General features: G+C 45.5%; 1 protein-coding gene across 1 annotated transcript; it reads right to left on the reverse strand.

The window, feature by feature from the left end:
- Positions 1-10,516: 10,516 nt before the first annotated feature.
- Positions 10,517-11,128, reverse strand: ARL11 (ADP ribosylation factor like GTPase 11). Its single transcript, XM_062514747.1, has one exon. The coding sequence runs from the start codon at positions 11,120-11,122 to the stop codon at positions 10,517-10,519; it is 606 nt and encodes a 201-aa protein (XP_062370731.1). The 5' UTR covers positions 11,123-11,128.
- Positions 11,129-11,592: the final 464 nt, after the last annotated feature.

The raw sequence follows: 11,592 nt of genomic DNA on the forward strand, positions 1-11,592 counted from the left end.
TCAAATACTATAAAACATTCAAGAACTTATTTTGAAGGTTATGGAACTGCTTAGTCTTCATGGATTGATTTAGGGGTTTTTGTCTTTGACTAGATATTAGTTAGCAGAACTCCACATCGAAGTTTGAAGTATGTTACAAGAATGAATAAAGTAAGCTAATGCAGTCATCTCTGAAACTTTGGATATGGGGTTTTATACTTTGTATGGAGATGTTTCCTGGGTGTGTACAGGGGAGCTGTGCTAAGTGGCCTGCAGCTCTTTCACGTAGTTACGGAAATAGGGGCTTCAGTTCAAAGGCTTGAAGGTGGACCAAGAGTGTCAAGGAACTTCCACCGTTGTCTTCTACCTCCAGAGACTTCCTTTCAGGCTCCTGGTGCAAGGCTGAGTGCTGATTCAGCATTAATTCAACCTGAGGATGCTGCTGCACAAGGGGAGCCCAACTCCTGCCTAGTGTGGGGTGGGAAGGAGTGTGCACCAGAGGTGGCCTTGGGCCGGACAGCCTTTCATGGCCAGTGTGCCTCCCCCTGGCACAAGTGACCCCATGGAGGTGCTGCTTGGGAACAGCTTGGAACTGTCAGAGACTTGCATCGCCCAGCAGCCTCCTAATTAGTACAGTCCTGCTTTAATTACAGGATAGCACCAGTGGAAGGAGACCACTTGAACTGTTTGAAAGGTGCCTGTGACTGCAGCTGTGGCTTTGCCATCCTTTCTGTGTGGCAGTTGGCTGAACCACCTGGAGAAACCTCTGACCCCATGGGTGGGAGATGGAGATGAGCTTCTAGTGCTATATTTAAATCTTTACAAATGGTCATCCATGGAGATATAAAGGACAAATATTTCATAAGAACCTAATTCCCATTTCCAAAAGCTGTTTAATCCCTTTGGTTCCTTCGGCTTTCAGTTGACAAACAGAACTGTGTTGGGTTTTTGCAACCTGTTAACCATCCTCTAGATCCTACCTGAAGGACTTGAAAGACACTACATTGGAATAAATAATGCATTATTTTAAGACATGCATTATTTAGAAAGAGTAAAACCTAGATGATACCTTAATATTCCCCATACTTGTAAAAGTACAGACACTTCCATTTTGCTTGCTTGACCTGCTAAACAGGGAAATGAGTAAGAAGAGCTACTGACAGGCAGATGTTTCATTGTTTCTTTTTTTTTTAATCTCAGTGGGTTTATTGATAGTTGAGGCCCACTTTGTTATTCTGCTCTTCTCTAATGCCCTCTAGATTCTGAATGTCTTTCAAATTAGTCCTTTCCACCAAATGCAATGTGTTGTGTTTCTTCTATTTTGTTGCATAAAATGTACTCCTTTTTGTGGCATAATTACACTTCTATTCAAACGTATGTAGGACAACAAATTATACCAGGCCATTAGGAAGCCCTTTTCAGGAAGAAAAGGAAAAAAACCCAATCAGTAGAAAACTGTGGGCTCCAACAGGCAAAACCTTGGGAGATTTTGCTGCAGGGGTTTGTTACGATTGTCACCTTGACAGCAGCATGAGCTGCACAGGTCTGCTTCAGGCTGGGACATTACATGAGGCTGCTCAGGAAAACTGCCTCATGTCAAGATGCAGAGTTAGAAGCTAGAGCAGCTTTCTGCTTCTCTGTTTTGTGGGTGCATCATCCTGCCACAGAAACAGTAATGAGCAGGTCTGCTCTGTGCTGCTGGCTTGGTCCCGGAGCTCTCCAGCTGCTGCTGCAGGCACACGAGCAGCTTCGTGTTCAAATGCACTCATGATATGGTTTTCTTAAGCAGCATCCCATGTTGCAAAGGAACCTAAAAGCTGATTTTTTTCCCAACCTTAGTTGTAAGGTTTTAATGTTGAAGAGATCGCAACCTTGGGTATCACACCTAAGAATTTTTTTAAGACAATTGTTTTGTTTTTAGATGAAGGTTGGGGCCTTAAGGGTGCTCTCTGCCTTCATCTATAGCAGTAGAATAGGTGAATGTCACCACACAACCTCAGGAAAAATGGCAAGTTCTGTGAAGGATGTAGATACTCTGCAGGGAGACTCTTCCCTGGACATAGTGGGGGAACTGTGGGAGGAGGTTGGTTGTCCATTTGCTCAGTACATTAAGCAGGTTCCAGGGACACACAGAGATGTGGAACATGGATTAACCATCCTCTTTCCTAATCAGGGTCCTGTGGAAAACTGGTGTTTTGGTTTTTTTTTAATATGCTGAAACAAATTGTAAGGGAGTTCATGTCTGCATCTGCTCTTTGCAGGCTGATCATCTTTAGTGGCTTTATTTGCTTGTTTTTAACCCTAATTCATGGAGCCAGATGATCACCCATACAAAATTGTTTGTACATGAAGAGGGAGGATGAAATTGAAATATTTTGCCAGTGGGCTTCAGCAAGTTCATTTCTTGGTTTGTGCAGAGAAATGCTGAAGGGAAGCTGCAGCTCTTGCCCTGAGATTAGACCCGTCACCATTCCTCTCTGATGCAGTTCACAGCTGGTTTCCCCTGCATTTCATACTTTTATATTCCGGTAGAGCTCCCTGAAATCTGCATACTGCCTGCATGTTATAACATTGAAAATAAGGGATAAACTCCTTCTGTTCTTGCCATGATGATCCCAGCTGGCATGGGATCTGGCCCTGTAATTGCGAGAGTATTTATTTGACATTGGTTCTCTAGGGGTGGTTTGCCTGCTCTTAGGTTTTGTCATGTTAAGCATGGCAGCACATAAATCTCAGGAGGTGATAGGTGTAGAGAGGGAGCATTTGGACTTGTCAAAATCTCAACCTTAAATCAAATATGTAGAAAATGTCAAAAAATGTGTTGCTTTTTCAAAAGAAAAGTGCTCTTTCAGCTGTTTCAGACCCCTCACCTTTTTAATGCGTGTTTGTTTCAATTGCTGCTAAAATGTGGCATCTCACATGGAAAAATGTCTGACCAAAGGTCTCATTTGTGAACACTTAGAGGGAGCTGGATGTGCTGGATACTTAGTATTTCCAGCTCTCTAATGTCAGTCTTAAATTCTCAAATTTCAGGGCTCTCTGCCGAAATATTTAACTCTGTGGTGAGAAAAGGGCCCAGTCCAAAGGGAGTAATTAACAAGGTGGCACCTTGCTCCTGCAGCAGCAGCACATTCCTTTCTCCCTGCTATCAAACTGCTGGGGTTTTAAGGGCAACCTTATTGTCAGCAGCACAGAGCCAAGTGTTTACACTGAGCTTTGTGTGGCTGTTGGTATCCAGGGAAGTGTTTTTCTGTGAACGCAACCAGAGGTCTGTTCTTGAAATATTAAAAACTGATGGAAAGGGAAAAAAATCACTTCTTGTAAAGGTCACTGTTTTCTCTGTATTTGATATTTTAGTCAACATCTAAACTCTTGAATTTTTCCAGGAGTTTTACTCACCTCAGTTGTGTATTAGTTTAAATCTAATAGAAAAAGACTTGGCCCCTGATGGAAAGATGGGAAAGAAAATTTGCAAACGTGGGTCCTGCATGTTTAGAAATGGAAATTTACTAAGGTCCATGTTTTTCCCTGATGTAACCTGGGGGCTGCTTCTCGTGCTTCCAGTTGCAAGAATACAAGTATTCCCCAGGGCCTTTGTTTGCTCTTACCCCAGTTGCATTCACCTACTCAAAGAGAAGTACTGCAAACACTGAAGTGTTAACACAGAGGATTTGGGGGTGGGGGGGGGGGGGTCTTGTTCTCCCCTCTTGAAAATCATCAGACAGCAGGCTGCTGAACTGCACCCATGTTCCTTCCAACCTAAGACTGTGCAAGAGCTAAAAGCAGTGGCACAGAAGCAAAAGCTCCTTGCTAGGTGGGTGTCAGTGCCAGCTGCAGGCTCTGTGCCTGCGGACTGACTTCCCAAGTCAGGCTGACCCCCTCCATTACACCACAGAAAGTTGGTGTGCACATAATTGGCTCCTTACTCAGTGTGTAGCTGCTCAGGGTTATAAAGGAGATGGCTGGAACTGAACAACTGACTTGAGGTTGCCTAGGTTTTGTTTCCAGCTGAAATTTCCTGCACTGTCCCTGGTTTTTTAGGCTTTGGGTGTTTGTTTTGGTGGTTTTTTTTTGTTGTTGTTGTTGTTTTGGTTTTTTTTAACAGCAGTATTATTTATATTCTATCATGATATTATTTATATTGCTATTCTGTCATGGGTATAACATGCAGTCTCAAAACACAGCAGGCATGTCATCAAAAGCTCTTTTCTGGGGCACATTTCCTTCAAGAAAATGGCAAGAAGAACCATTAAATTCCAGCACCAAAGAGACTGAAATAATTCCATGAGGATGCATCTCCTGTGAGGAAGATGGCAGAGACTGTGAGATGCTCCTGCGTGGCCAAGGACTGGGCAGTCAGGGGGCTGCATTTCCACAGGCTGCTGATCCAAGTGACAGGGAAAAGCAGAGCGGGTCAGGGCCACCCTGAGGACACAGGAAGGCACAGCCATTCTGTCAGAAGCCATTCTGTGTCATTTTCAGCCTCTCTCTCTGGTCGAGGCCCTCATCTTTCCCAGAAAATTAACTCTCTTTGGATCTATTTTCCAACAATTTTCCTGCCTCCAGCAGCATGTGAGCTCCCATGCAGTGGTGGAGGTGGCCTTCAGGGTCTTCAGATCTGCCAGAGGAGGGTACAACAAGGTGATACTTACCTCTGCTGATGGTGCTAGGGGAACAGATAGCAATGTGAGCGTTTTTATGATGTGGAAGAAAGGTTGGGTGCAGAAAAAAACAACAAAAATACTGAGTCTGGATTTTTTATTTAAGACAGAGTGGCATCTCATTGAAATCATAAGTAAATCACAAGTGCTTCTTCTCAGGGAGGAAATAGAGGAGAATAAATGTCTCTCCAAGGGAGAAAACCTGGGGGAACCAAGAGGTCAAATCAGCACCTTCCTTCCAGGCTAAGGTGCCTGTATCACCCAAAGGCCTGGGGTTGCCTGCAGCCATCTCCAGCAGGACATGTCCCTCACCCTCCCAGTCATTCCCAGGCACTGTCTTTGCAGAGCTGCTTTTTCTCAGAAGCACAGTGGGCATCGTGCCCATTCTTCCCAGGACAGCTCTGGAGACTCAGGATTCTTTTCCCATGCTTGCAACCCAAAACCTGCTCTTCCTGGCTGAGCTTCCCTTGCTTTGCTAGTGATGGGTCCACCCCATCATGCAGAAATGGGATATCCTCAGGAATGATCTGTCGTATTTTGTCTCTGTACTGTCCTTCCCCAAGGAACAGGGAGAAGCTACTTCTCCATCCTTGTGAAAGCTCCACCCTGAGGCATTTTGTGCAGACACCTTAGAGCTGGTGCAGTTCTTAACCCCTGCTCCAGCTCTTTACTGTCCCAAACCTCATGTCTTTGAAAATACTGCCTGTGTGGAAGGGTGGACTTTTAGTACTGGTCTTCATTTACACCATTATTAAACAAAAGGACTGCTGTTAAATGCTGTCAAAAGCCAGGAAATCATGAGGTGTAAATTTTGTGTCTTTATGAGCAGAACAGAGTCTGTTCCTGATCCCCCAGGAAATGGGAGCCCCAGCTCTCAGCTGGTCTTGTTCTTCCCCAGGAAACCCCCAGTTTAGTCTTTCCAAAGTCCTTTCCCACCCTTATCAAACCTCGCATGGGCCCATATGACTTTGTTCCCCCTCTGCAGAAACCAGTGGCTTTGTAACCCCACCACTGTTCGGTTAAAAGGCAAATATTTCTCCTATGCCCAAGGCAAAGTGTGGCTGCAGAGCCACCGATGACCAAGCAGGGGGGTTTTGTGCAAGCGGTTGTGGTCTGTTGGAAAAAAACCTCATTGCCACAGCCAAATGTGTTTAGCCAGCACAGGCCAAAGGAAACCTAATAAAAATCTGAGGTGTAAGGGAGAATTAAAGAACAGTTTGTCAGCTCTAGGAGCTCCAGGCAGATTGTTTCTTACAGCAATTAGCAGACAAGACATTGATGGTGCTGGTCTGGTTTAAAGCATTAGAACTTTGGAGGGGAGAAGTGTCCAGGTTGGGTTGGGGCAGAGGTTTGTGCTTCTGGTCTGACCACATAGAGGCAGGTGGAGCACGGGCAGAGGGAGACACACTTGTTAGGTCTGGGTCATAGCAGTTGGTTACCTTTTTTTCCCCTTTTGGAAGGAATTTTATGCAAGTCACACTGTGAAGTATGAGATGTGGGGATGATGCACTCCTGGCCTTGGATGCATCACTGAGTTCTTAACCCAAATCCCAGCCTTCACCTGGCATTTTTAACAATATCCAGACGGCAGGCTGAGGGTTTCGACTCAAACAAATGCATCATGAAAAAAAATCAAGTGTGGGAAAGCTTATATGAAGGCTAGTTAATTAACCCCTTGAAGCCTATACATATTGAACAGTAGTCTGACATTTGTCTTAATTATTATTGCATGACTGGCTTTTAATAGCATTTGGCACCAGTTTTGATTTTTGTAAGAGATGGTGTCACACATGGTTTTGCTCCTTGTTTTTTGTTGGTGAGTTACCTGTGGAGAATCTTTATAGATGGTATTTCAGGGTTTCTTTAGGAGGAAGAAATTACTTTACAGCATTAGGAATTACTTTACAGATTAGGGGTATTAAGCAAAATTAAGACATTTCGCTGCATTATACAGCCTGTCTCCCAACAAGAAAAAGGGGGATAGGAATCTTTTCTTTCCATATTGCATTTGAAAAGAAAGCTCTTCTTAGCCTTTAAAAAAGTTCTTATTGACCTTTCTTCCTGTGCTGGTTTTGCCTGAACCCAAGCATTTTCCAAGTCTCTGGGCTGCTGCCCGAACACTCTCCTCCTGCTGTCACATCTGGTCACAGAATCCCCCTCATGCACCCTGTGCCTGCCTGTTCCCTCTTTAAATACTTTTGGCAACTGCTCATGCCCTCACCCTGCAGCCCTGGGATCTCATGGTTCCCCTCTGATCTCAGGCCCTTTAGCAATACTGAAACCCATCAGGGAAGCTCCAACCAGAAACTGCAGGACAAATGGCACGTAGCTTCATCTGATAATAAAGCAACAATGCCAGCAGCAGAAATCAGCTACTGTGAAAATAGAAACTGTTTTGTGTCATGGACTGCCTGAAAAATCGAAGTTGTGAAGAGAGCAGGGAAAAGGTGAGTCACCCTTCCTGTGCTGGTGAAGAGGGAAAGATGAATCGTCCTTCCTGGTTTTAATGTTGGTTGTTTGGGGATTTTTTTTCCCCCAGTTTTCTGCTTTCCTGATCTCTGGAGGTTGATGGAAAACTTTTTGGCAAGAATTGAAAAATAAATCTGTGCTGGGTTCATACTCAGGAAGCTGCTTTAAGAACCAGTCCCACAGAAAAGTTAGTAAATCTGCTAACTGAGGAATAAGCGATGTCCTTTCCTAAACAGTGTGAAAGAGCATTGAAGTGTCTTGGTGTCCTTGAAAAAACAGCAAGACGATGGTGCTAAATCCCACTGCAGGGATGGATCCCTGCAAAGCAGAGATGGGATGGGAGGGCCAGGAGGGCTGGAATTGCTAATAGGCCTGGGCAGGGAGGCTGCTGTGACAGCTCCAAGCAAGGGTAGATAATTACCTGTATGGCCCATCTCAGTGGAGGGGTGGCTGGGAAGATTAATGCACAATTATGGATTCTGGTTATGTCTCTAAAGGTTAATACAGAGGTTAATCAGAGTGCATCTAGAAAAGTTTCTAAAAAAGGATCTTGAGCAACCAGAGTGGGCTCTGGGACAAATAACCTGAAGGATGCTTCAAATTTGTGAGGAACCTGAAACAAAGTTCTAAGGATTTTTCTTTTACCTGCTATTAAGAGATAAGCTGTGTTATTTTTAGAAATCAGTGCTGAGACTGTAACATCTCTCACATGTCTAGGAAGATGGAAACTAAGTTTGAGGGTGCTCTCCTGGCTGAAATCCATAAGGAGAGATGTTCTAGGGATTAGTATCACTCCATGTGGCTGGGGCTCTCCTGCAGAATTGCCAGGAAAGAGGTAACAAACTTTCCTCCCTAGAGCTGGCTGCTTCCTGCAGACTGCCACGCTGCTCCCTTTGAACCAGGCAGGAATTTTGACACTGAAACATTTAAGTGCTGTTGGGTGAGCATCCTGTAAGCCTTTGATTAGAGCAGTGCAGGGCTCATTACACTGACTTGTTTTAGCAGCTGTCCAACACAAGAGAAAAGAGAAATCATTAGAAGCAAACTCTGCATTGCTGCTTCAAATATTATGACCCATCATTGTTTTGACAGTCTCTGAATAAGGGCATAAATGGGCTGAATAGTGTGACCAAGCGTCCAGAAAAGCCTTATCCCAGAAAACAAGGATGGTAAATCACATGATGCCCCATGAGATGAGGTGTTTTGCCAAATTACTGCTTCAGGGGAAGTGAGAACATTTTCAGTAACTGGAATGTTGCTTCATCAGTTTCAGACACTCAGGATTCCCATCGCCCTTTCTTCCCCACCTCCCACCTTGCTGTTTTCATTTTTAGTTGGTGATGTCTACCAAAGGCTCGTGGTTACCTCTATTTGCTGTCAGAGGAGCCTATTTTTTATCCTTTTAAAGAGCTTAAAACACACTCAGAGGAAAATGGGAAGGCTTCAGTGCCTCTTAACTACCAGCAGACAATCCTGTCGAGTCAAATGCAGGCATCAAGGGACATTTAGGAGTAAGAGACATCACCACAACAGCTCTTCAGTCTCTGTTGAATTTACCCTAATGCACAATTCTCTGTTTTGTGCCATGTGAGGCACAAGACCAAAACACCGGCAAACTCAACAATGACAGGTTTTTTTGGCATGGCAATACAGCATAGAGACTTTTACATTGTGCCTCTAGAACTTGTGTCCAAAATGGGCAACAGGTATGTTGAGCTTTTTGTGCTAGAGGCAAAAAAATCCACCTGCAACAAGTTGGAGGTAGATCAACCATCTTATATCACATGCAGAGATTTGAAGGCCTGATTTTGCCCTCCTCACCATGCACATAGGTCATGTAATTAATTATATGATTCAGTGCTGTTTGAATGCACCCATAACTGTGATTGCTTAGGCCACATCAGTGCTGCAGCACTGTTTTATAGCACCTAGTAGTTCTACATTAATGCAGCCAAAACAGTTGGGAAGGATTCTTTTTTTTTTTTTTTTGAGACTTTCCTATAAATGTCTGATTCTATTCCTTTGTGACTGAGCTCTCTATTCCAGCTGCTGCCTTCTATAAAGTCTCGCTAATAACAGCACCAGTAACAGCTGGACAATTAATCCCTTAACAACTGTAAAATGCTCTGGTATGAACAGAAGAGGATTTTGCTGTGTATTTCTCCTTGGTGTTTCTAGGCCGAGTATGCCGTTCCTTGAAAGCAGCTGATTTCTCAATAGAAACAGAAATGGAAAATAAAAATAAACATGTTGTATCCTATCCCTCCCTCCATTCACTTCATAATGAAGCAGGGACTACTATGAAAACTCTGGATAACAGAATCTTGGATAGAGGCATACATTTTATAAGTCTTTCCAAAGGTTGAGCAGGATTGGACAAAGACCATCACTGCCATGGGACCTGGTCCTGTTGTGAGCTCCCAAGGGCATTTTCATTTGCCCTGGACATAGCTGAGTGTGGAGAAACCATTGGCCACCAACCTGCCTGTGCCCATAGGTGCCCCATGGTTACCAACCAATGCATGTGGAGTGGTCTCATGCTGTTTCAAAAGTCTGGGAGACAGGGTTTTGTCTTGGCTGTTCAGGCCAGGATGAGGATATTTAGAGGTTGACTGGCCATGGAGACATATTTCCAAGTATCTTAAAGTTAGGTCAGATTTCTTTATATTTAAACATAATCCAAGGAAAATGAGGGACCATTTTCATGAAATAATTATTTGATAAAAATGATGGAGAAAGAAAGAACCGTCACGAGGAAAGCATAAATGAATATACACACATCCTCAGAACTGCATTACACCATCAAATCCCGGCTTGCTTCCATGGCTTGAAGATGATTATACCTGTAGATGCCACACTAAAACCAATTAGCTGCTTGGCTGCTTGAACTCCTGAGCTTACACTGCTCCCGTTCAGCCATTCCTTTCAGTGCCTTTCTGCATCCCCAGCCAACGAACATGTGATTCATGCTGAGAGAGCAGCAGCATGGGGTACATCCAAGCTCCCATGTAGGGATTGTCCTGTCTGGATAGATGTAGCTGGGCTAGGATCTGCAGAATGAATAAAACTTCTGTTCCTTGCACACATCTCTGTTATAATTCATAAACTGAATTATAGGAAATTCATCCTTGCTGAACCTCTGGACACCCAAGTGCAGTGGATGAGTGGAACATGATGACGGTGGGGAAAGCTGCAGCCAGAGATGAGAGTTCAAGAGATGCAGCCAAAACTACTCCATGATGGGAGTTTGGCTCTGAGATCCTCCTGGTGGGTGTTGGTGGTGAGGAGCTGGGTGTTTCCCAGTGTGTGCCAGCTGCAACTCTGCTCCTTGTAGGGGGTGCCTGGAGACTGGAATCCCCTGTGACAAACCTGCTGGCAGCCACGAGTGGGAATGGTCCATGTGAGGTTCAGGTTTGCTCTGGAGCTTGCCTCCTCTCTGCCAGCCCCGTGATGGGCTGCTCCTGGGATAGGGAGCTCTGCTCTGAGCCCCGCAGCAGCATTCCCAGGATGGCCAGGACTTCTTGCAGGCCCTGACCAGTGTGGGCACTGCACCCCCGGAGCATCCAGCGGTGCCTTGCCAGCCCCCCCAGCCGCAGCATCTCCCCCAGCTTGGCAGGTGCCAGCGCTCCTGGCACATCCTGCTTGTTGGCCAGAAGGAGCACAGGGATGCCAGCCATACCGGGGTGGCTCAGGGCCTCCTCCAGTGCTGCCATTGCTTCGGCCAGCCGGGCCATGTCTGAGCTGTCAAGCACGAAGACGAGGGTGTTGATGTCCTCCAGGTAGTTTGGCCAGCTGGCCCGCAGGCTGTCTTGTCCACCAACATCCCAGAGGGTGAAGGATACGCCACAGGGTGTCTTCAGAGACTCCACATTGAATCCCACCGTGGGGCAGGTCTCCACAGCCTGGCTGCTCTTCAGTTTGCACAGAAGGGTGGATTTGCCAGCAAAGTCGAGCCCCAGCATGATAACCCGAGCATCTCTTTTCCTCCAGCCTTTGGAGATCAGCTTCCCCATCAAGATACTGCCGCAGCTGGGGGACGGGGCGGGGGGGAGGGATGGGGGGGTGGATGCAGTCAAAAAACAAATAGCAAGCAAGAGTATTTCCTCGAGGATGTCAGTCCTTAACAGAGAGCTCAGTCCTGCCTCTCTGAAAGATCCCCTTAGGTTTGCTGAAAAAAGGCTCCGGCAGCCGGCTTCTGCTTCTCTCTGTAGCTCAGATGAGGTGAGAGCGATTATTTATGAGGTGTGCAGCAGAGCCAGGGAGTGATGTTCCAAACAGCACCCAGCTACAACCCAGCTCCGCTGCCGCTCACTTCTTTTCATTCGGGACCCGAAGTGATTGGTGCAGAAGAGAGCCAACATTTTGCAGGAAGAGGTGGGGAGATCGTGGAGCAAGTTTCCTCCTCACCACATACATAAATAAATGAGCTTCTTTTCATTGGCTTGTGTGGGAGAAATCCACCCCCGGCAGGACAGGACAAGGA

Source organism: Cinclus cinclus, chromosome 2 (assembly GCF_963662255.1).
Source record: "Cinclus cinclus chromosome 2, bCinCin1.1, whole genome shotgun sequence".
In the NCBI taxonomy this organism is placed as follows: Eukaryota; Metazoa; Chordata; class Aves; order Passeriformes; family Cinclidae; genus Cinclus; species Cinclus cinclus.